Source organism: Lepidochelys olivacea (assembly GCF_965140295.1).
Source record: "Lepidochelys olivacea isolate rLepOli2 genome assembly, chromosome: 9".
Lineage (NCBI taxonomy): Eukaryota > Metazoa > Chordata > Testudines > Cheloniidae > Lepidochelys > Lepidochelys olivacea.
In genome coordinates this window covers 48,592,579-48,618,455 of record NC_140419.1, presented here as the reverse complement: position 1 = coordinate 48,618,455, position 25,877 = coordinate 48,592,579, and the positions used below count along the sequence as shown (strand labels likewise).

Here is a 25,877-nt window from a genome sequence, read left to right as displayed (position 1 = left end):
AGATGGAGAAGGTTTATGGGGGGCATGATGGAGTGATTTCTCTCATGATTAAAATCCTCAAATAGGCAAATACCTCCTTCACTCTGGACATGCCCTTTAAAGTCTTGGCCTAACTGCCCTACATCAGTCAGTCATTCAGGAAAAGAATCATACAAATTCCAACACAAGGCAGGGCAGCTGATATGAGTGCCTTGTGCATACTAGACAAATGCACTGGTTTAATTAATTCTATTTGAAATTAAATGTAGCTAAACTGGCGTAAACTCCTAATACTTAAACTGGTTTAAGCCTGTCTTATATTATCTTAAGTTGGTAATTTACTGATGCAAGCTAAATTGACATAAACAGAGTTTAAACTGGTTTAAGTGTGTTTATACTAGAGGTTTAACTAGGCTAACTAGTTCGATTTTTTCCCTCTCGTACAGACCAGGCCTATGATTTTCACAATGATAAACTGAAAAGGAAGTGGTCTTTACACTACATGAATTGATAGCACACCTGAGAATTTTTTGGCAGAATGACCTTTGATCGGGGTGGGCAAACTATGGCCCATGGACTGGATCCGGCCCGCAGATTTGCCACCTCCGTGGTGCCGCAGGCCCCACGCTGCTCCGGGAAGCAGCTGGCACCATGTCCCTGCGGCCCCTGGGTACCTCCTCCAAAGCTCCCATTGGTCAGGAACGGGGAACCATGGCCAATGGCAGCTTTGGGGGAGGTACCCACAGGTGTGCGGAGCCCTCTGCGCCACCTCCCCCAGGGTCGCAGGGACGTGGGGCTGGCTGCTTCCCGGAGTGGCGTGGGGCTGGGGCCGGGGCACGCAGGGAGCCTGCCCTGGCCTTGGTGCATGCTGCTGCCACCCCTGAGCCGCTCCAGGTAAGCGACCCCGGGCCAGAGCCCATACCCCGAACTCCTCCTGCACCCCAACTCCCTGCCCTGAGCCCCTTCCTGCACCCCAACCCCCTGCCCTGAGCCCCGTCCCACGCGCTGTACCCCTCCCTGCACCACTTCCCTGAGCTCCCTCCCGCACTGTGCACCCCCTCCAACACCCCAACCCCCTTCCCTGAGCTCCCTCGTACACCCGGCACTCTTCCTGTGTCCCAACCCCTTGCCCTGAGCCCCTTCCTGCACACCACACTCCCTCCCGCACACCAACCCCCTGCCCCAACCCTACATTCATGGCCCTGCATGCAATTTCCCCACCCTGATGAGGCCCTTGGGCTAAAAAGTTTGCCCACCCTGCCTTAGAGCCACTGAGGTCAGAAATCCTCTAGATAGTTCTTTGCAATCACAAATCTTAATGACCAAATCTTGAATTTCTGATCTTTCACAAAAACAGACAATTCCGCTGTAAAAGAGGAATATATTTTTGGAGTAATCTTTGACTCCTCACTTTCCTTAGACCACATCCAGGCTGTGACAAAATCCGGATGTTTCTTCTTCCACAATATATTAGAAATCCCACTCTTCCTATCTGTCTTGATGTTTGATGTCTTGTCCTCATTCTATTAATCTCCTGCCTTGACTATTGCAACATTCTCTCTCCTCTCTTTTTGATACCCACATCTCCTGCTTATAGCCTTTCCAAAATGCTGCCACTAAAATAATCGCCCTTACCCATCATTCCTATCACATCAACCCTCTCTTTGAATCACTTCATTTGTTCCTCCATATCCATTCCCCTGCATGTCAAATTCAGCCTTCCTGCTCTAGCCTTCAGGGTCAACACCATTCTGCCCTATCTAGATCTACATCAATGGTTAGGCAGCAACCGAGCTGGAGTTTTGCAGATTGCTGTGGAGCCTAAAGCTGGGACACAGACACTTAAATTTGGGTATTAGGTGCATAAAGTACCTTTGTGGATCTGGGCCTAAAGCAGTGATCCTGTAAACATACACATGGTTAAGTTTAAGTTCAAACATTGGCTTCAGTGGGACTACTCATATGCACAGGTATACATATTTGCAGGACCAGGCCCTTTGATTGCAAATACCTTAAAGCACACAGTTTAACCACCCACCACAATGATGAATAATACAGTTTAGCAAAGCCCATAACAAGAAAACAGAATATCACTTACACAGTCTTCTTGTCCTGTCGCAACAGTTTAGAAGAAAATTCACTAAGCACTTCAAGGAAAGCAAGGTTAGGAGGTGGATATTCTTGTCCTTTTTGATTCTGGTATTTGAAGGCAAATTCTATGCCATCTCTATAGTAAAGAAAGATGTAAAATGTTTACAATTTTGTGAACAATTTCCTGTACTGCTGTAAGCTTTTCATTCCTTTTAAGAGTCTCAGACTTTTTTAGTTCTAGTGCCACAAATACAAAATACATATTTTATTTTTAAAGAAACAGATAAGGAAGTCAAAGGAACTTTTAAAATTCATAATGTTTTGAGTGACATATCAAACACACACAATAAGTATTTGTGGATTTTACTCTCTTTCTCTTCCATCTTTTCAATCTAACTATTTTTTTCCTCTTTTCTCTTTATATTTTACTCTTCATCTTTTCTGTCTCTTTTTCTTTGTTCATGTCTTTTCCATCCTCCTGAAAACAGCTTGTGTCAAATTAAAATAAGTAAAGAAATGCTAAACATTTTAGAAAATATTTCTATTATTCCAGTAGTTAAATTTAGTACACTAAATTAAAACACTTTACGCTCTTTTACATGCGGTACTTAATAATTCTGTTTATAATGGGAATATATTATAACCTTTAGCTATAGAGACAAAAATAAAAGTGCAGCATATTGTATTTTTATTTATTATATATTATACCAAAAAAAAGCTACATTAAAAGAACATTATTAAGGTCGCAAAGTCAAGCACTCAACAGTTGCGAAATGCCATTTATTACGGTTGCTTGTGCAACCTTAATTGGGACTCCTTGTGTGTATGCATAATGGTACAGCCTTTAATAACATATGCATTCATGTGCCTTTGACCTTATCAACTGCACTCTGTCCACCAATGTTTCACTCTTCCAAGAATTATTCAAATATTACAAACTTCTGAGGAAATTCAAACTACCACCATATTTAAAAATTAACCTGCCACAAAAATGTGAGAGATTAATATGTGGAAATTCTTTCCTCACACCTAATTAAAATACACTGTGGTACAGGATTGGCAGTGTGACCCTGCAGGTCTAGAAAGAGGACTTCTATACCAAATGGAGATTCCCATCTTTCCAGTGAGTCGAGGCATTTGCTTATAGCCCTGGGTGGTTCTGAGATAGTGAACTTTAAAACTATTCCACACATAAAAATGTTAAAGTTAACTGAGCTACTTTTAAGAAGTAATTTAGATGTACCAGTTTTTTCCTCTCCCTCCAAACCAGATACGCAGTGTAGTTGCAGCTGTGTTGGTCCGAGGATATCAGTGAGACAAGGTGGGTGAGGTAATATCTTTTATTGGACCAACAGAAATTGGTCCAATAAAAGGTATTACCTCACTAACCTTGTATCTCTGAACCATTTAGTCAGATAAAAGAAACAGTCCATATTTTTAAATTAAGTCTCCAAAACATTTTTAAAACAGTTTTTTTTAAATAAAATGTGGTGCATGATGAATCCATGATGATGTGGCATAAAGCACTTTATCAGCACTTGTTTGGTACAGCCTGTATAATTCACATATGGCACTGTAATACATGTGCAACATGGCCATCTCAATTTCATCATGATAAAAGCTTTGTATTCATGTCATCATCAAATAGCCTCTCTATGTTCACATTCACACACATGTATATATTTACACACACACACACTCTCTCTCTCTCTCTCTCTCTCTCCCCTTTTGGGAAGAATATGCTGAGGCAAACTTTTAGTTTAATTGAAGACTGAATATTTCACACCACTCACTTGTGCAGCGTGGCCACGGCCTCTCTTGTCTTGATCTGATCCAGCCCAAAGGTGAGGGCAAACCTACGGGCCAGTTCCTTAATCCCACTGACGTGGGCAGACGTCCTGTCCAGATTGGGACCTTGTTCCTGAACAAGCTCATTAAACAGCTAGAGAAAGAATTGAAGTGTTAAAAACCCATGAGATAGAAAACATTTTTCTAAAGAAGGATGATTACCTTAACAAATGAGAGCCTTTCCATCGACTTCAATGGGCTTTGGATCAGGCCCTGTTTTAGCAGCTCCTGAAGCAGGAATCACAGTGGAAAGCTGTGGCTCTCAGTGCAAATTTCTCACTCATGTAACATTTCTGAATAAATAGGTTAAATAATTGATAAAGAACCTCATTTTAAGAAATCATCTTTGAATGGAGGTGTTTCTAATAAGGTTCCACAGGGATCAGTGGTAGGCCTGTTTTCAACATTCTAATCAATAATCTGCAGGTAAATATAAAGACACTACTGATAAAATTTGTGGATGAGACAAAGATTGATGGAGTGGTAAATAATAAGGAGGACAGAGCAGCCATACAGAGTGATCTGGATCAGTTGGTAAACTGGCCCATTCAAACAAGATATGTGATTCTTGGATGTTCATAAAGGGGAGTAGTGAGTAGGCATAAGGAGATGCTGGTGAGACCAATACTGGTGGCCCACAATCGGGGCTGGCCTTACCATGAGGCGAACTGAGGCGATTGCCTCAGGTGCCAGCCAGTGTGTGTGTGTGTGTGGGGGGGGGGGGGGGGGCGCCACTAGGACCCAGAGTGTAGAAAATTGTGTCTGCTGCTGGTGCATATGTATTCTCTCTGCTCTAGATGCACAGAGATGGTGGAGTGCTGTGCTGGAGGAAGGAGGGCACAAGAGACATAACAGGCAGGCAGGCAGGAGAAGAGGTGAGAGGGAATAACAGAAAGCAGCAGGAGCTGCAGGGAGAGAGAGGAGAAGCAGCCTCTTATGTACCTCTCTAGCACCCCAGGAGCCTGAATTGATTAACACCAGCTTCCCAGGTAGCTTCTTGTTTCCTGCTGCTTCCCTGAACCCACTTGAGGAGAACAGGCAGTCAAGTGAAGTAGTAGGAGCCAGTTAGGCCCTTAAGATTTTGATATCTTCCCTCCCTCAGGCCCTGCTACCAGTCTGCTTACTTATCCCCTTCAACTGAGTGTTGAGAGCCACTATAGCTGGCACAGAACAGCAGTCATGAGTGAAAGAAGAAAACGCCCCTCTGGGGCAGCATTCAGAAAAAGAAAGCAAGCAAAGGAAACTTTTCTATCTAAGCAGGAAAGAGCTCTCCTGAGATACACAGACACAAATGTTCACGGTGAGCCTTCCGGCCCTGGTGAGGATGTGAGTGGTGAGGAGATGCCTGATCTGCCAGTTAGTCAGAGTGCAGGTGACCTGGCAGCTACTGCAGCATCCGTATCTCCATCTCAAATGGATGTAACCATGCACATTTCTGAAGAAAAGTGTAGATCAGAGAAGAGTGTGGTGGAGGCGCAAGAAACAGCTGCTGCTGCTGAGTTTAGTTCCTTAAGTCTAGATGATCCAGGACTGTGGACCCACTTCAGCAGTAGCCTGAGGGACTTCCTTGTACTGCATGGGCCACAGCAAGTGAAAAACTTCATGCTCCCCAAAGACAATGAAAATAGAAGTTTCCATCCAACACATTACTGGCAAGAAATCCCCAATGGTGACAAAGTGGAGAGGCCATGGCTTATGTACTCAAAAACCCAGAATGCTGCATACTGTTTTTGTTGCAAACTCTTCCAGTCTAATGTTCCAGCCACATTGGGTTCTACAGGAACAAAGGACTGGAAAAATCTGGCTAGAAATCTGGCATGCCATGAGACGGCAGCAAATCACCAGAGAGCATTCCATAGGTGGAAAGAGCTTGAGATGAGACGAAGGTTAAAGGCCACCATAGATGATCAGCATTAAGAGAAGATTGCATCAGAGTCTCTTTACTGGCAAAATGTGCTGAAAACATTGTGAGAATGCTTGCTACCCCAAACCTAGCACTGCGTGGCACTTCAGATCAGCTCTATGTGCCAAACAATGGAAACTTCTTTAAAATTGTGGAGCTGATGGCTGAGTTTGATGCTGTACTCCAGGAGCATCTAAGAGTCACCACCCAAGAAATATACACACACCACTACCTTGGAAAAACAATTCAAAATAAGATCATACAGTTACTGGCAACAAAAGTCAAACAGAAGATTGTGGCAGATCTGAAGTCAGCAAGATATTACTCTTATTCTGGATTGCACACCTGACATCAGCCATACGGAACAAATGACTTTAATGGAGCGTTTTGTAACAACAACAGAACCTAATGGAAATGTCCCTGCAATGGTGACTGTCAGAGAGCATTTTCTAGAATTTATTGACATTGACGATACTACAGGAGCTGATATGACAAATGTGCTTCTTAAAAAGCTGGAAGATATGGGAATTGCGATAGCTGACGTGAGAGGTCAGGGCTACGATAATGGTGCCAACAGGAGAGAAAAGAACAGAGGAGTGCAGACACGGATCCGAGAGTTAAACCCTCGAGCTTTTTTTGTCCCATGCAGTTCTCATTCATTGAACTTGGTGGTCAGTAATGCAGCATCAGCTTCTAGTGAGGCTGCTGAATTTTTTTTATGTAATTCAAAGCATCTATGTATTTTTCTCTGCATCAACTCATCAATGGGAAATTTTGAAGCAACATCTGGGAACATCCTCTCGGACACTGAAACCCCTGAGTGCCACACGATGGGAAAGTCGAGTGGAGGCGATAAAGCCTATCAAACACCAAATTGGGAAGATAGATGATGCCATAGTTGCCATTATGAAGGATAATGCTATGACAGGAATGGTTCGGGAGAACACTGGCAGAGGGAAATGGAATCACCAGAAACACACATAACTTCAAATTTCTGTGTGGCTTAGTGTTGTGGCATGACATACTGTTTGAAATAAATGTTGTAAGCATGAGACTCCAAGGTGTTGACCTTGATATATCTGGAGCAATGGAACAACTGGACAAAGCAAAGTCATACCTACAGTCTTACCGGTCAGATGAGAGATTTCAAAACGTTCTAAAGAGTGCACAGAAGTTGGCAGAGGAACTTCACACTGAAGCTATTTTCCCACCCATTCAAGAATACAAGAGTCACCGAAGAAGACATTTTGATTATGAGGCATGGGATAATCCCATAAGAGACCCCAAACAACAATTCAAAGTTGAATTCTTTAACTAGGTGCTAGATTGTGCAATACAGTCAGTTGAACGTTTCATGCAGCTCAAGGAACACAGCAGTATATTTGGGATGTTGTAGGATATTCCAAAACTCCTCACTATACCTGAAGAAGACCTACACCAGCAATGCAGGGCACTGGAGACAGTGTTGACACATGATGACATGCGCGATATTGATGCGAGTGATTTAGATTATGAACTAAAAGCCCTTTCAAGATACATTTCAGTGGGATCAACTCCCAAGGCTGTTCTGGAATATCTGTGCACAAATAAGATGACCACCCTCTTTCCAAATGCTTTTGTTGCTCTGCTCATACTTCTAACACTTCCTGTAACAGTTACCAGTGGAGAACGCAGCTTCTCCAAGCTGAAATTAATAAAGACACCTCTACACTCCACAATGACACAGGAGAGGCTGGTTGGCCTTGCAACCATCTCAACAGAGTATGAGCTGGCCCAGACTGTGGACCTTCAGGAAGCAGTTCAAATCTTTGCAACCAAGAAGGCACGAAAAGCACCACTTTGATCATTCAAACAGATAAAAATGTCAGTGTTTACAATGCAGACAAGAAAAGTTTCATTTGCTGTTCAGGCATTTGAAAGTTAAGTGTTACTTAAAATTTTTGAACAAGGCATTTTAAGTTGTTAGTTCTCCTTTATTGGGGTAGGTAGCAGAGCAGTACCATGAGAGGAGTAGAACAGGAAGAAGGCAGAATTGAGACCTTTCAAAGTTTGGGTCCAAGCGAGGGGGGCATGGGGGAGTAATTTGAGGTGCCTGCCTCAGGTGCCAAAATGTTGTGAGAAATTGGAGAAGGTGCAGAGAAGAGCCACAAAACTGATTCGAGGGCTGAAGAAAATGCTTTACATTAAAATATTTAAAGAACTCAATCTGTTTAGTTTATCAAACAGAGGACTAAGTGATCTGATTACAGGGTATAAGTACCTTCACAGGGAGACAATACTGAGTATTAAAGGGCTCTTTAATCTAGTAGAGAAATGCATAACAAGACCCAGTGTCTGGAAGCTATGTATAAGTAGAAGAAGGGCCAAGGGAGCTCACAGTTGAGTACTATTCAAATTCCCATGGTGACTTGGCAAGCAGGAGCTCTGGTGCTCCCAAGCAGTACTTGACAGAAGTTGTGCCATGACCTATTTCTTTATGAAAAACAACAATACCTAGCTCTTACATCTAGTGCTTTTCATCCATAGATCTCAAAGCACTTCACAAAGGAGGTCAGTTTGATTATCTCTATTTTAGAGATGCAGAAACTGTTAGTAAATATTAATCCTTTTTCCAATTCTTCTCACATATTAAATTAATTTGCACATTCAGTATTTTCCTACAATCTTTTACAATATTAGCAAAAAGGGTGTCTGAATTCTAAGGCCCAGAGCGTTGGTTCTTAATCTGTAAGTGACTTATATTCAGGAACTTCACATGATCAAGTATTGCATCTGAAGAAGTGGGTTTTTTACCCACGAAAGCTTATGCCCAAATAAATCTGTTAGTCTTTAAGGTATCACCGGACTCCTCGTTGTTTTCAAGTATTGGACTGTACCTCATTATTTCTGGTGCCTCCAAATCTGTGGGAATATAGATGTCTAAGGAAAAGACCCCTCAAACTGTCAAAAAGTGTCTACAGAAATATGGTGTAAACAAGAGTGGGTGATTCATAAGGGGTGCCTATAACCTAATTATGTTCTATGATTGATAACAGGCACTTATTATTGCAGATATTTTCCGTAAGGGATGAAATAAGGATCCACTGAAAGATGTTTTTAACTCAGTGACAACAGCCAGTTGTCACAGCTGTCAGTAATAATGAGTGGAACAGAATTCCCTTTGTCTTAATGTAACCTAAAGATAACATAAAAAATCCATAAATAAATAGGTAAAATGAAAATGTCAGAAACAGAAACAGTGAAATTAAGTGTGGGAAAGCAATTTACCCTCCAAAATGGAGTTTCTTTGTCTCACACTCTATAAAAAACAGAGGGCTTGAAAGGTAAAGTTGGGGAGTGCAAATCCCACCAGCTACAGAGGAGAGAGACACAGAGGCTCTTTAGCTTACTCCAATGGTGATGATGTACCTATTCTTCCTGTATTCTGCATAGTGCTGTACTAATCTCAGACTGTTACCCTTTGATTAAAAAGTTCCATTTGAGCCTATTATTTGCAATCTCAAATTGTTATTAATTTCAAGCATGTGACAGAGGCAGACAGAGGGAAAGTAACTTGCCAAAGGTCATCCAGCAGACCAGCAGCAGAGCTGGGAATAGAATACAGGTTTAAGAGTCAGAGTCATTACTCACTGGAACAATTTACCGAGGGTTGTGTTGGATTCATTATCAACACTGAATTTTAAATTAAGGTTGGGTGTTTTTCTAAAAGATATGCACTAGGTCAAACAGAAATTTATTTCAGGGAAGGTCTGTGTTATACAGGAAATCATGGTGGTCCCTTTTGGCCTAAGAATTTATAAATATCCTGAGTATCAGCCCAATGGCCTCTTCACTAGGCCACAATGCCTTATGTGGAAAATGTGACGGCTGATTGGCATTGTGGAGAAGAATCAAGAGGGAGCTAACAAGCGCTGAAGTCACAGAAATATGTGGGAAATAGATTATGAAGTGATGCACTGTCAGGAGAGATGTGTTTAGACTGTGGATGACAGGGATGTGGAGGAGGACATACGACAGCTATTAAGGGAAGGAAAAAACATGAACAGAACCACTGATCATTGGCATCCCCAAAAGATATTCCCCCTGCAAGCAAGTGGCATTCCCACCCTGCTGCAAAGTCGGAATACACTTTATCAGGAGTTACTCATCCCTTTCCTGGGTTTTTGCTTTATTGACAAGATAAATAATAACAACTCAATATAAACTCTAGTCCAAGCCATCTCTCCAGGCCTGACTAATCTTTAGGTGTCTTCTATAGGACCTCTCTGTCCCAAACACTAGACCCCTCTGCTCCAAAGAGCTACTTCCACCTCCTTTATATTCAGGTGGAGTTAATGGCCACATCTGCTAGGAGTCATCAGAAATGAACTGGTATCTCCCTGGAGGGTTCCAACATCTGTTAACAGAGATAGATAACAGGCAAACCCTGTAATTCTCTCACACCCTCCCTCCCCCAGTCAATTTAGATGAAGATAAAACTGAGAAGAGGCAGAACAGTTGATAAAAGGGAGATATTGAAATAGAAATGAATAATATTTTTTGGTGACTTGCTAGTGAATAATATGGGCCAAGGCCATTTGTAATCTAGATAAAAGCAAAAGTATGTTGCATGCAAGGTCCTGGTAAGAGATATGATGAGAAGAACAGAGGTTATTCTGGAGACAGTTGATGATTTCTATTTATTCTGATTCCAAATTAGCTATTACCACTCAAGACAGATATGGATAGCTCTCTGTAAATAACTGTTTAATGTACAGCAGCAGTCAAAAAAGCTAACAATGTCAGGAATCATTAGGAAAAAGATATTAAATTTAATGCTACTATATAAATCCACGGTATGCCCACATGTTGAATACTGCAGACAGTTCTGGTCACCCCATCTCAGAAAATGATTTATTAGACTTGGAAAAGGTAAAGAGAAGGACAACAAAAATGATCAGAGGTATGGAACAACTTCCATATTAGGAGAGACTAAAGATTGGAGCTGTTCAGCTTAGAAAAGGGATGACTAAGGGGGGATATGATAGAGGTCTATAAATGCATAAATGGTGTGGAAAAAGTGAAGAGACAGGAGTTATTTACTCCCTCGCATAAGACAAAAAACAGGGGTCACCCAATGAAATTAATAGGCAGCAGGTTTAAAACAAACATAAGGAAGTATATCTTCATATAACACACAGTCAACCTCTGGAAATCATTGCCAGGAGATGTTATGAAGCCAAAGTATAACTGGGTTCAGAAAAGAATTAGATATGTTCATGGAAGATAGGTTCATCAATGGCTATTATCCAAGATGGTCAGGGATGCAACCCCATTTTCTGGGTCTTCCTAAACCTCTGACTGTCAGAAGCTGGGACTGGATGACAGGGGATGGATCACTCACTAATTGCCCTGTTCTGTTCATTCCTTCTGAAGCATCTGGTACTGGCCACTGTCGAAAGACTGGATACAGGGCTATATGGACCATTAGTCTGACTCAGTACATCCATTCTTATGTAGTTCAGCTATTACCAATCTTGGATCAGTGACACTGATGATAATCTCAGAGAGTGAAATTCACTGCTGTGCTGATGGCCAGCCCCAGCCCTTTTGCCCATGAAATAGGTGGAGAAAGAACCTCTTCCCAACACAGACTTTCTGCACAGTGGTGAATTTAACCTCCCCACTACTTGATATTCCCTGTTAATACATTGAAGGAAAGTGTTCAGGGGATCATCAACAAGGGGAGTGCTTCTAGTGGGCTCCTGCACAGACTGGTTCTCAAGGCAATGTTATTCAAATTTTTACCAGTGATCTAGAAGAAAATATAAAATTGCTATTGATAAAATTGAAGACAACACAAAGATTGATAATTGGTAAATAATGATGAGGACAGGTCATTTATATAGACTGTTTGGTATACTGGATGCATTCAAATACCACATTTTAATATAGCCAAATTCAAGAATAAAAAATGCCTGACAAATTTACAGGGTTGAATACTGTATCCTCGGAAGTAGTTCTTCTGAAAAGGACTTAGCAGTTATAGTAGATAACCAACTGAACATGAGTTTCCAGTGTGATGAGTGGCCACAAGGGGTAGTGTGATCCTTGGATGTATAAGCAGGGGAATAACGAGTATGAGTGGGGAGGTGATATTATTGCTCTGTATGGCAGTGGTGAGACTGTGTCCAGTTCTGGTGCTCACACTTCAAATGTAGGACAACTGGTGAGGATTAAAAAAGAGCCACACGAATAATCTGAGGACTGGAAAATATGCTTTGTAATAGTTAGAGACTTAGGAGCCCAACTTTAGGTTCCTGTTTTTCAAAATGTTGCCTGAGTTCCTTAAGTCCATATTTAGAGAAAACATGATGCAGCACTTCCAGCTTCTTATGTGAAAGGAGAAAACACCATCACTATCCACTTAGACCCCCTGGGCATTGATGGGTGGACACAGTAGGAACCACCACTACCCAGACTAGCCTTCAAGGTCCCTCTTCTCTCCTTTTCTTCCCATCTGAAGCTCTGTCCTGCTGACTAAATCTTTGACAGAGAAAGGAAAGAGAGATCCTTTTGGCATTAGACTGGCTTTTGATTGGGAGTATAGGGCATTAGACAAAGCCAAGCACAGGGATTTTTTGGAATGAGGGATTATACGAGCATAAAAACTAATATTCTTACCTGCTGCAAACTGAGAATCAGTGTCTTTGCACATTGGATTTTATCAATTTGCCTTGTTTTACTCAATGTTTCCTTAATGATATCGCCATAGTCATTGTAGTACTGTGAGAAAAGGGGAAAAATAAATTTTTAAAGGCAGAATTTATTATTCAGCATAACTTTCATGATTTTCATAATAAAAACAGTTTACTTGTCATTCCTGTTTTGAGAAGGCAGTAGTTTCAATAAAGCCCTGCTCCTGAATCCATGTGACAGATATGCAATGACCTGATACGTAAATTCAGACTCATCAGTGGCTGGGACCCACCTACCCAGTGATGAGGTCAGCAATTGCTTTAATTGTCAGTTCCTTTTTAAAAAATGGAATGAAAAATACAAATCAAAATTATTGCCTACTGTGCTGGGAAGATAGTTTGAAGGTGATTGCCTAAAAATTAGGTTTCAAAAGATCTCACTCTTAGAAACTAAAATAGGACTATATTAGGCAGCTCAAAATTGATTACACATGTATCCAAAGAATGAAGTATCAACAGAAATAATAGAAATTATTTTATATTTTAAATAAGGAGTGAACGGATGGCATGATACCTCTACTATAAACAAACTTCAACAAACCCCTGTAGATGGGATGGTTGGGCTATTTTTCTCCCTTTATTACTGTTATTATTTATCATGTATTTACATTGTGCATGCAAAGTGCTTTCCAAACACTCAGAAAGATGGTTCTCACTCTAAGGAGCTCACAATCTATGAAGCAGCAAGTAGAATAGGATAACAGGAACATGAACAAAAATAGACAAATAATATACAATTAATATACAAGTCACCTTGATTCACTAAAAGTAGCAGAGCAGAACTGGATCTTTAAGAGGGATTTAAATATGGGCAGGCTAGGGGCCACACAAACGAACTCTGGAAGGTCATACCAGACACAGGGGTCAGGCTAACAGAAGAAACAGAGGTGATCGTGAGATGCTGACCAACAGGATCACAGCATTCCCAGCCTGGTGCGAGAGGAATCGACAGGGATCAATGTAATGCTTGACAGAGGAGGATATGCAAGAAGGGACAATGTTATCTAGAGCTTTGAAGGTGGTGACAAGAAATTTACATTTGAGACAACAGCAGAAGAGGAACCAAGGCTGTAGGAGGAACTTCCAGGTTAAGTAGGACACATTATCCGATGGGTTTCAGAGTCTTCTGCAGTTTCCACAGTATGCATCCGATGAAGTGAGCTGTAGCTCACGAAAGCTTATGCTCAAATAAATTGGTTAGTCTCTAAGGTGCCTCAAGTACTACATTATCAGATGGTGACTCTGACTAATACCTCTGAGGGCACATACTGCAGGCAGGATATCACCAAATATTTGTGAAGACAGGCCAAGCAAGTCAACAGCATCCATTGAACACCAGTGCAAAGGAGGACTGAAGTATGGGTCTGGACCATACAATACAAATGCGAGCTTGTGACAGGGCTGGCTTTACCAGTGGTTGGGTCTCTGGGTCACAACTGTCCCCCGTCTTTAGCTTCCCCTGTGGTGGGTGCTCTGACACAGTATTGGTCTCCCTTCTGGTAGATGAGAAAAGGAGTACTTGTGGCACCTTAGAGACTAAGAAATTTATTTGAGCATAAGCTTTCGTGAGCTACAGCTCACTTCATCAGATGCATTCAGTAACTCAGTCCTCTGGCCTTCATGTCCATGCCTTTCCGGGGTAACAAAATCTTACATCCCCCAAAAAGGAGTTTCTGGACCAACTCTGGGCCCCTGAAGGCCTCACACACCTACTGCTTACGCTGTCTATTCACCTTATCTCAAGGGGATTTATACCAACTTTGTGAGTCTCCCAAACAATCCAACACAGGATAGAGAGAAGGATTTCTTAATCCTTAAGGACAAGCTACTCCCTCTTCTGGTGCTTAAGTTAGCTACTGCCACTTATGGACACCCTTTTCCTGCAAAAAGGACTCCTGTTGTACCCTCACTCAGTGAGCTCTTAGGATAAGGCTATCCTTCCCTGCTATCCTCCCCCTTTCTTTGCTTTCTGGCTCTCTTTTAAACTCCTCCTCCAGTTGGAGCAGGCTTTGCAGGTGCGGTAGGGTGTGGCCACTTAAGCCCCAAAACAGTACCTTAACTTCTCTTCTATCCCAGTGTAAGGTTTATATACCCCATCACAGGGCCATTATTGGCTACCTTGTTTACCTACACTACACAGTGACCATCTATGTTGGCACTGGAAATATTTCATGTAAAGTGTTAAATAATATCGGGTCATCTCTGTGCCTACTGTCCAATTTAGTCCCAGGCAAAAGGAGGAAGTAGTCTGAGAACTAGGGATCTAGTCTGTAAACAACTGAAGCATGAATGGGGCGGGTGATTCCTGCAGTTGGTGGAGCCTTGTTGAAAGTTATAGTTGGGAAATTGCAAAAAGAAAAGGAGTACTTGTGGCACCTTAGAGACTAACCAATTTATTGGAGCATATGTTGGTGTGAACGTAACAGGTAAAATGAAAGTAAGACTAGCCAGTATGCAACTATAAAAGAACACAGGGTGAAAACCAGGCTGGAAGTTAAAAGTTCTTCCTAGATCTTGTCAGCATGAGCTGAGGACTGATAATTCACCTTTCAAGCAAGAAGCAGAACTCCCCCTCACTCCCGGGTCAGAGAAAGGCATCTCTGTACCTTGCACGCCCACCAGCTCATGTAGAGTCCAAGGATGGAATCCAAGAGGAAGAAAGCTATGCATCTAGTACTTGAGACCAGTATGTGGGAGAACCACCAAACTGAGCCACACATAAGTGTCTGCAGTCTGATTTTGTACTGGGAACTACAACTAAATTGAGTATTATTCCACACTCCTCAACTATAAAAGCCTCACTGGAATAACATCTAAGGTTTCACAGCTTAACCTCCACCTAAGAATATTTTAAGACACTGCAGGTGAAATACCCTACTGCAGTCAATAGCAAAACTCCTACTGACATCAATGTGGTCAGAATTTCACCTGCAGATTCTAAAATTGTAACCTAAAAACCCCGTTTGCAGGAGAAAAGAGACATTTTTATGCTTTAACTCTTATACTATAAAATGTGACTCACAGAGTAACTGTTAAATAACTTAATTTTTAATATATTACTTGAGTAATGCATTAAGAAACTTTTGCCTAAATTTCTTTTTCTTTCTGTAAATGACAAATGAGTGCCTGTAACTGAATGGAAGGTGAAATCCCCCATAATCTGCTTCTGGATTGGTTTTGTAGTGTGATGTAAGAACAAGGGAATTGTACTCCATTGTGATCTATCTTTTTTGGTTATTTACTCTTAATGAGTAATAATTAACATAGAATTTAGTTTATTATGTGGATGGAGTCCTGAACCCTCTTTCTTGAGCTATATTGGATGATGATTAAGTCAGGCTTTTTCCTGTAGAAATGTCAGTCTTCTTACAAAACTTTTCCAAGTTATTTATTAAGACTTGGTTCAGTTTGGGTTCCAAGTGACTAATACCCCTGTAATCCTGGATGTGGCATTTCTCTGGTTGTTTCTTATAGCTACTAGACCTGCAAAGAGATTATCTAGTTGTGATAACAGAAAGTAAGATGTTCCATGTTGGTTTGATCTAATTAGGGTCTGATACGGGAAGGAAGGTGGGTTTCCATTCAAGAGCAGAGAGCCTAGGATTGTGACAGGTGTTTTAGAGATTTGTCACTGTGCAAGAGCCCAATTAACACAAAGTCAGAAGGTGACTTTCTGGCAACTAGTGTCAGATTAGAATATTTTGTCCAGATATTCTATGTTCTATATATTCTATTACATGGTTCAGACAAGCATGAGATCAATACAGGTCATGCCAGGCCTATGAAACAATCACCCCGCCACATGTCCACAGCGTAGGAGAATGGAAGAGAGAATGGAAGATCCAGAAGTTGGAAACTGCAGACATTACTGAACCATCTAGAAGTCACTAGGTATCCCCCATGGGACCGCACACCCAGCTGGGTTTGTACTTGGTGTGGCTCAGACATGCCTCCACTGCCACTACCAGCACTACCGTGGCTACACTGTTATTTATACTCATGCCAGCTTGATGAGAGCTAGTGCGAGTATGTGTACATGAGCAGGGGACTCACTCCCCTAGCTTGTATTGTAGACATCTCTTAAAGAAATATTTATATGAACAATCTCCTTTAGGACACACCTGCCAAAAACTCTGTCCAAGGAGGCAAACAAACCATATTTGTAATGCTTTGAGATGATATGCAGAGCACCATGTGCCCACTGTGCAAATCTCCATAATGAATTTTATCATTTGGCCAGAGTGTCAGACAGGTGTGATCCTAACAGCACCCCAATGCAAGAGGCAGAGGGCTCACTGGTAAGTGGTAGTGAGGTTCCACGGGACTGACCAGTTCAGCGTACCCACTCACTAATGTCATAACCTGTATCTAAAAAAGGGTCATGTAAGATATCAATAGAAAGTGACAACATACTGATCATTAATGTTATTGCCGGGTGTATGCATGGAGGAGAAATTCAAAATTACAAACATATTGGGAATTATGTTCTTAAAGTGTGTTTGACAAGCTGTGGTGAAGTTGCCTCATTATAGATAAAGGAATATCTGCCACCTTGAAGATATTTCCAAAGTACATTAAGAAACAGTGGGAATGCAATTTGCATAAAAGGTAAACAGACCCATCAAGGCAACAAAGGGAGGAGATAACCACTCTGCATCATGTCAGGGGGAGGAGATTGCAGGAAACAGATAAATTTCCATTTTAGCCAACAGCAGCAGGGGAAGAAACATGCATGAAACTTCCTTCACCAGGAACCATCATGTCATCTTCCTCACAGCTTCAATAAACTTTACTTTGGGGCGGGGGGGGGGACCTTCAGAAGAATCAATTTCAAATGTTCACTGTACTATAAAAGAGAGGCACAAAGTTATCTTTTACCTAAAAAGACAAAGGAATCAAGCACTTTGAAGATCCTGACCAGAGGGATCGACAGCCATCTTGCTGGAAGGCAGATTGGTAAGGAAACTATCTTGAACAGAGGGTGTAGCTTGTTGTATTTAGTCTTAGCCATTAGAAAGCATTTTTCACTTTTATTTGCTTTCAACCATTTCTAACTATATCCTTTTATACTTGAACTAAGTAAAAATCCTCTTTGATTGCTCCCCCCCAGCCCAATGCCCATGAAGGGAGATGTGCAGGTAGACATGTCCCATCACAGCTTGAACTCCGGGGGAAGGGAATAAAAATCCCTGCCATGAAAAATGCGTCACGGACCATGAAATCTGGTCTTTTGTGTACTTTTACCCTGTACTATACAGATTTCACAGGGAATACCAGCATTTCTCAAACTGGGGGTCCCGAGCTAAAAAAGGATTGGGGAGGGTGGGGATGGAGTGTTGCATGGTTATTGTAGGAGGTCATGGTATTGCCACCCTTACTTCTGTGCTGCCTTCAGAGCTGGGTGGCCAGAGAGTGGCGGCAGCTGACCAGGCGCCCAGCTCTGAAGGCAGCGCCCCACCAACAGTAGTGCAACAATACCATACTATGCCACCCTTACTTCTGCGCTGCTGCCTTCGGAGTTGGGTCAGGACTCCTACAGTTACAACACTGAAATTTCAGATTTAAATATCTGAAATCATTAAATTTATGATTTTTAAAATCCAATGACTCTGAAATTGGCCAAAATGGACCATAACTTTGGTAGGGCCCTAGTTATAGTGCTTGAGGAGTTCACACTTGATACTTGAAGAAGTCTAAGTACAGAACCCACAAGCAGTTTGGGGTTTGTGCCCTGGTTAGTAACAGTGTGCCCTGAGGTTCATATTCACATTTGCGAGACACTCTAGATAGCCTGACACAGACATAGGTCAAATTTTTCAAAAATAGGAGCCTCAAGTTAGATTCTAAAGCATAAAATTCTCAAAAGGGCTTAAGTGTCTTTCAGTAGGTTCCTAAAACCTTTAGGTTCAGGTTCCTAAAATGACTTAGGTGCTTCTGAAATGGGATTTATGTTCTTGGTATAAAAAGTCACTTGTCAGGCAAACTCAAATGCCATGAACAGAGGCAGCTAACAGAAGAGTTTCAGAGGGAGTATAGACAGGGAATGTGAGAGGCTTTCCTTCCAGGTTCAGGTCTATGCACAATTTCAAGATGGTCAGCAATGGAACAGTGGTGGTAATCTATAATGGATGCACCATATTTTCTTTTCTGCCTGAAGCTAGAAGGGACTTCCTGTGCAAAAAGTGCAAGCCGATGGCTGTGTTGGAGGAAAAGATTCTCGGATTGAACAGGAAAGTAGAGACGCTACTGAGAATCAGAGATGCTAAGGAGTTCCTAGACAGCCAGGTTTGGGAGACATGAGTACCCTACGTTCAAGGAAGAAGGGAACCGGTCACTAAAGAGTTAGAGAGACAGGAAATCAGAGAGGACCCCTTGCAGTTCGCAACCCCTCACAGTTTGTAACCAGAGGCAAGAGGTCATGGCAGCATTCTTCAAGGCTGGAGACAGATGAGGATAGGCATGTTGTGGCCACCAGAGATAAGAAGACCAGGAGGAATTCCACACAGCAAGAGGATTCCAACGGATACTAGGTCGTCAATATGAAAACCGTGGAAGATACTTCTCAAGATCCATTTGGTACAAAGCATACCAGTTGGGTACACTTGTAGATGGTAGGTCTGCCCAACCTGTAAGAAAAGCAAGGTTGCACACAGAGTTCTCCAACTGTCCATGGAAGACAGACGATCTTTGCTGTGGATTCATTACTGAACAATTGAAAGAATATTCTGCAAAGGACAAGCAGACAGCTGGACAGTGTGCGGTCTTCTCATAGCCAAAACATGAGATGTCACTCAGATTGAACAGACTTCTGAAGTTGACAAGTGAAGAACCACTGGTGATGGTTCTTATCAGCACTAACAACGCTGCCTCGCGGGGTATCTCACAGATAGTTGATGACTTCAGGGACTTTGGAAGTGTGCTGAAGAAAAAGAATATTCAAATAATCTTCTTTGAGATCCCTCCTGTCCCATGACTGAAGAAAGATAGAAGGCAGAAGGTTCTGGAAGAGAACCACTGCGTAGGTAAGTGGGGGGAGGGTTTTGGTTTTGTGGAGCAATGGTCCACTTTCTATGGGGAGAAAGGGCTCAACAGTTTGGATGGCCTCCACCTCAGTAGAAGGGGAACCAGTCTCCTTGTTATACTAATAAAATAAAAACCAGCAGGATCTTATTAAAGAAGTTCTGTATTAAAATCAGATATGAGTTTGACTCCCCATAGTTTAAATTCCAGGGTATTACTAATTAAGAGGTCTCTTGGTTTTTTGGTACTGTTTCTCTCCCTCTATGTGTGAAACTTGCAAGCTGCTAATTGTGTTAGTACATTCTAAGACAGAGTCTGTTCTCAACGCAATTCACAGAGAGAGAGACTCAAAGCAATACTCTGTAACAACAGAAACAGCACCCAGAGATTCCCCGCCCTTTTCTTGTATTAACAATTGTGATTAAAATAGAGATAGAAGATGTATGTGGATGGATGCTTGGTGTGGATAATAACTGAATGATCAGGGAGGTGCCAGCCTAAGAATCCAGTGTCCATCGGCTGAAGAAGGCGTCAAGTGGAAATAACCAGAGGACCCCCGGAGGGCAGACTGGAATCCACCCAACAGCCTCAAGAATGGGAGAACCAAAGAACAAGATAACATCTAGCAGCACAGAGCTGTCAGGAATGTGCCATCTGCTGATTGATTCAGCAACAGCATGATGAAGCAATTCCCATAGACTGGCCTAGGAAGAAATTCCTATAAAAATGGACTCTAGAAAGTGAGAACTTTGGTTCTGTAACCAACCAAACTTTGATTCTGTAAACCAACTTCCAAGAGCAACAGATGAGCATCTGACAAGGCCCTGCTCCCTCCTCATGTCCAGGACACCTGGCCAGTGGCTTGGCATGGGCAACTCTAAGGCTGGTAACTATGATAACAACCTTGCAGAACCTGTGTGTGTGTGTGCATGAATGAATGTGTGAATAAATATGAGATTGAATGGAATGTTATAGCTATAACTAACTGCTTACTATGATTATTTCTGTATTCACAATAAATGTGGTATTTTGCCTTTTTCCCTTTAATAAGATCCTGCTGGTTTTTATTTTATTGGTATAACATCCTCAGGAACAGGATGGCTAAAGTAGTCACCTGGGTGGTAAACTAATAATAAAAGGGGAGGGTAATAAACAAGAGGAATTGGAATTGCTCATTTATTAGCATAAGTTAAACCTAGTCAGTATTACAGAAATCTGGTAGGAAGACTTGCAAAATTGGAATGTTAAAATCACAGGTTATGTTTTATTTAGGAAGGGCTGAGTGAACAAAAGGGGAAGGGAAGTAGCACTCTGTCAAAAATCGCATTTCCTGTTTCCAAGTCACTGATCATTCAGAAGAAAATTATCTTGAATACTTACCAGTGTTCTAACAGATAAAGCACAAGATGGAGTATCAGTTAGTGTCTGCTACAGAACACCAAATCACAGGATAACTGGCTCCTTATGCACCTATCTATTATTTGTAGAGAAAAAAGCTGCATTATTATGGGGGACTTCAATCTGATTGACACACTCTGAAGGTCTCGTGCTGCCAGTATTAAAACTTCCTTGGAATTTCTACATGTGATAGATGCCTATTTCCTATTTTAAAAAGTGTTGCAACCAACATGGGGGAATTCTATATTAGATTTAGTCTTGATATATAAAAAGGAACTAATCACAGAACTGAAGATTAACGGTAGTTTGGGTACCTTAAGTATCATGACCTGATAATATTTTTAATGTGGAAACAGAATAAAGTCCAGATCGGTAATATGTTATAGATACACACACACACTTGGTGCTTTAACAGGGCCAGTTTCACAAAGCTGAAAACAATTATGAGCCAAATCAGTTGGGAGGAAGAATTTAATCAGAAAAAATGTGAATCACAATTGGGAATTGTTTTAGAACACTTTACTAGAAGCCCACAAAGTCGGAATGCCATATTAGTTAAAAATATCAATCTGATCTACAGGGGAAGTAAAGGAAGCTGTAAAAAAAACCCCAAAACCATAACAAATAGAAGAAAGGGAAAATCGATAGTAATGAGTATAACTCAGAAGCTAGAAACTGTAGAAAATCAATAAGGGAAGCAAAGGGACACAAGGAGAAACTTATGGCCAGACATTAAAACCTGTTTTTTAGGTATACTAGGAACAAAAAGAATCCTGATAATAGTGTTGGTGTATTATTAGATGGAAATGGTAGAATTATCAATAATAATACCGAAAAGGTGGAAGTGTTCAATAAATATTTCTGTTATGTTTAGGTTAACAAAGAGAAGGATAAGGGGTGACCTGATTACAGTTTGTATGTACCAACGTGGGGAATAAATAATAATGGCTCTTCAATCTAGAAGAGAAAGGTATAACACAGTCCAATGGCTGGAAGTTGAAGCTAGACAAATTCAGACTGGAAAGAAAGAGTAAATTTTTAACAGTGAAGGTAATTAACTTTTGGAACAATTTATCAAGGGTAATGGTGAATTCACCATCACTGACAAATTTTTAAATCAATATGTTTTTCTAAAAGATTTGCTCTAGGAATTATACTAGGGAAGTTTTATTGTCTGTGTTTTACGGGAGGTCTGACTAGATGATCACAATGGCTCCTTCTGGCCTTAGGATCTATGAATTTATGGAAAGTCACATAAACACTTTTGAAAATTTTATCCTAAGTCCATATAAAAGTGCCTTGGGGAGGAATTTTCAAAAATACCAAATGAGAAGCCCCACTGACCTTCAGGTACCTAAATATTGAGTTAGGACTCTAGCTTCTTATTTTTGAAAATTTTAGTCAGGATCTCTAAAGCTGTGGTAGCTAGAGCTCAAGGGTGGCAGGGCGGGGAGGAGAGCAAAGGTGGTTTAGACCAAGCTTAAGGTTTTATGGAAGAGGTACAGGTTTCTGAAGGATTTTTTGTTTGCTGTGTTTTAAGCAGAGCGGCTCTATGAAACCTAGAAATAAGAGGACAGTATCACACCGAAAACCCACAAATGCTTCCTACCTGTGACTGTAAACTAGGACTGTTAATGAGGTTGGGAGCAAAAATATAAACAGTACATATCCACTGCTTTAGGTACTTTGGCAAATACTGAAAAACACACAACTTAAACAGCAATAAAAGGAGCAGCTTATCTTCACATACAAAGCCAGAGTTATTCATCCCGCAGAGTCAGAGTATCCACCCTCCCTCCTAAAGTTGCAGTTCTTTCAGTGTCCACCAAAAGTGACAAGCAAAAAACCCTCCATGTTATTTGTTCCTCTGGCTTTCACAATGTGACCTGCTTCTTTGTTTCTATTAGACTGTAAACAATCTGGGGTAAGAACTACTTTCACATTGTGTCTTCTACTATGCTGATCACTCTGTGACCATTTAAATAGTAATGAAGACGACAATATGCATTCCAGGGATCATGCTAGGCGGCTTTATAAAACCCTATATAGATAGCTAAATATACCTTAAAAATTATATCTATACTTCAAACTGAGGCCTTTTCAACACTTAAAACCCTGCAGTGGCGCTGCTGTAGTGCTTCAGTGAAGACACTAGCTACCCCGACAGGAGACATTCTTCCATCAGTGTAGTACTCCACCTCCCTGAGAGGTGGTAGCTAGGTCGGCGGGAGAATTCTCCTGTCAACCTAATGCTATCTACATCAGGGGTTAGGTTGGTTTAATAGTGTCGCACAGGGTTGTGGACTCTTCATATCCCTGAGCGACAAAGTTATACTGACCTAGTTTCCTAGTGTAGACCAGGTCTGAACTTTAAAAGAACTCTAAGCTGGATTCTGGATTCTTTTACTAAGTCCCTATTTACTTATTATGCCTACAGGTCCCGAAATCTGGAGATTTTATGAAGAAAGTGAAATGATCCAACTGGCCTATTTCATAAATAGGCACTGCTTTATTTGCATATTTTGTGTCTCTAGTTTTAAGGAATTTTTTTTTAGAATTTCTACTCCTGCTCCTCAATTGCTCTTCTACCATAATAGCCAAGCTATCATAAAAGCCCTTACAATATATATTTTATTAGGAAGCACTTAGGGCTCTTTAAGTCTTAGGTAAAAATAAGCAGAAATACAAGCTGAAGTTCAACACCTGGCTCTGATTTCAAAAATTTTCTGCAACCTAATCACAGAGCTTTTTGCATCTCAGTAATCAATTGAAATCAGACTGGAGACAGCACTCAAGAATATGCAAAAGGAAAGAAAATAGCAGAGAGAGGAAAAGAATGGACTAATATTTTAAGACTTTTCCAGCTACAGTTTCTGTGCTCATTTAGGAGGAGGAGGAGAAGATAAAAATATAGACTCATACCTTCATATAGTGTTTGAAGATATCTGCTGCTGCATGCATGTCTACTATATCATAGATAATAAGTTTGCTAAAGGCTGCCAGAAGGTTCCTTCTTTTATGTAAAGCCTCTATTTTGTTAGCTTCATCCTCTTCATCTCCCTCTAAATACAGTAAAGAAAATATTTATTAACATCTGCTGTTTTTTAAGGCAACACAATACCCAATTATTTTTGTTTAATAAAATCAACAGTTTTTGTAAAATTAAACTCGCCAAAAAGATATCTAATGTACTTTCAGGAGAAACTAAAACCAAAGAGAGCGAAATTCAAGCTGTTTTTTTGTTAACAATCTTGGCAAGAGAACAATTCACAAATGCTTATTTAATCTGGTTGCATTGAACCTATGTATTTCACATATGAACAATCAGAAACAACAATCACATTGCAGAATGATTTTTGCAACAAAATCTCTAGTACATGCTTTGATTTGACATTCCTGGCACTTCAAAATAGCAACAAATAATAGAAGAGAAATGTCACTTGATTGTTAGAAACATTAACATAAAATGCAACATAAGCACTCCCTCTGTCAATGAAAATAACAAGATATAATAATCAAACGTGAAAATAACAGACCACGACATAATAAATGAGATTCCACCAATTCAGTAAAGAAGTACGTTAGATACACATGTTGAGAACAGTGATCACTTCACTGTGGAGTGAATTCAACCAGATTAAAGAAACACAATTGGTATAAAGAAAAGGAGTACTTGCGGCACCTTAGAGACTAACAAATTTATTTGAGCATAAGCTGCAGCTCACGAAAGCTTATGCTCAAATAAATTGGTTAGTCTCTAAGGTGCCAAAGTAGTCCTTTTCTTTTTGCGAATACAGAGTAACACAGCTGCTACTCTGAAAAAATTGGTATATAAAAGGGGGGCATTTACCTTTTGTAACACCTGTTCTCTAACTATATTGCCTCTACAGAACCAGCTACTTGGGAACAGAACTTTTTCAAACAGTAGTGATGGGCATATCGCTCTGGTCCTGGTTGCTCTGGGCCAAGGGCATGAATAGCACCCCACCAATGTTCCCCTAATTCCCTCTGCCTCCAGCTCGTGTTGCAGTTGCGCCCTGAAGAAGAGAAGGCTTGAAGGGTCAGAGTTGCTTTGTGGAGGCAGTACTGCTGCCTAAGCTTGCCAACCTAGCGAGGAGGGCTTTAACCTAGGTTCAAAGGGGGCAGGTGAAAAAAGCCCACAGGTAAGTATAAAAACCGGTGACCTTAACAGAGGATTAGATGTGAGACATCTTGATTTTAGTAAGGCTTCTGACACAGTCCCACATGACATACTCATAAGCAAACTAGGGAAATGTGGTCTAGATGAAATTATTATAAGATGGGTGCATGACTGGCTGAAGGACCATATTCAAAGAGTAGTTATCAATAATTCACTGTCAAACTGGGAGGATGTATCTAGTAGGACCCGCAGGAGTCAGTCCTGGGTCCAGTACTATTCAATATTTTCATTAATGACTTGGATAATGGAATGGAGAGTATCCTTATAAAATTTCAGATGGCACCATGCTGGGAGGGTTTGTAAGCACTTTGGAGGCCAGGATTAGAATTCAAAACAACCTTGACAAATTGGAGAATTGTTCTGAATTCAACAAGATGACATTCAATAAAGACAAGTGCAAAGTACTACATATCGGAAGAAAAAATTAAATGCACAAATACAAAATGGAGAATAACTGGCTATGTGGAAGTACTGCTGAAAAGGATCTGGGGTTTCTAGTGGATCACAAATTGAATATGAGTCAACAATGTGATGTAGTTGCAAAAAAGCATATCATCATTGTGGGGTGTATTAACAGGAGTGTCGTATGTAAATCACGGGAGATAACTGTCCCACATTAGTTGGCACTGGTGAGGCCTCAGCTGCAGTATTTGAGAAGGGCAAGAAGGGCAGAACCACTGATCTCAACAGGTTCTTTTGA

General features: G+C 41.0%; 1 protein-coding gene across 5 annotated transcripts in view; it reads right to left on the bottom strand.

The window, feature by feature from the left end:
* STAG1 (STAG1 cohesin complex component) overlaps positions 1–25,877 on the bottom strand; it is a 381,779-nt gene that overhangs the window by 35,771 nt on the left and 320,131 nt on the right. For all 5 annotated transcript variants that reach the window (XM_084638723.1, XM_084638721.1, XM_084638725.1 and 2 more), the window contains 4 exons: positions 23,899–24,038; positions 12,485–12,586; positions 3,864–4,012; positions 2,078–2,206 (listed from right to left, as the gene is read on the bottom strand). In XM_084638723.1, coding sequence (XP_084494849.1) covers positions 2,078–2,206; positions 3,864–4,012; positions 12,485–12,586; positions 23,899–24,038 — 520 coding nt within the window. The remainder of the gene's footprint in view (positions 1–2,077; positions 2,207–3,863; positions 4,013–12,484; positions 12,587–23,898; positions 24,039–25,877) is intronic.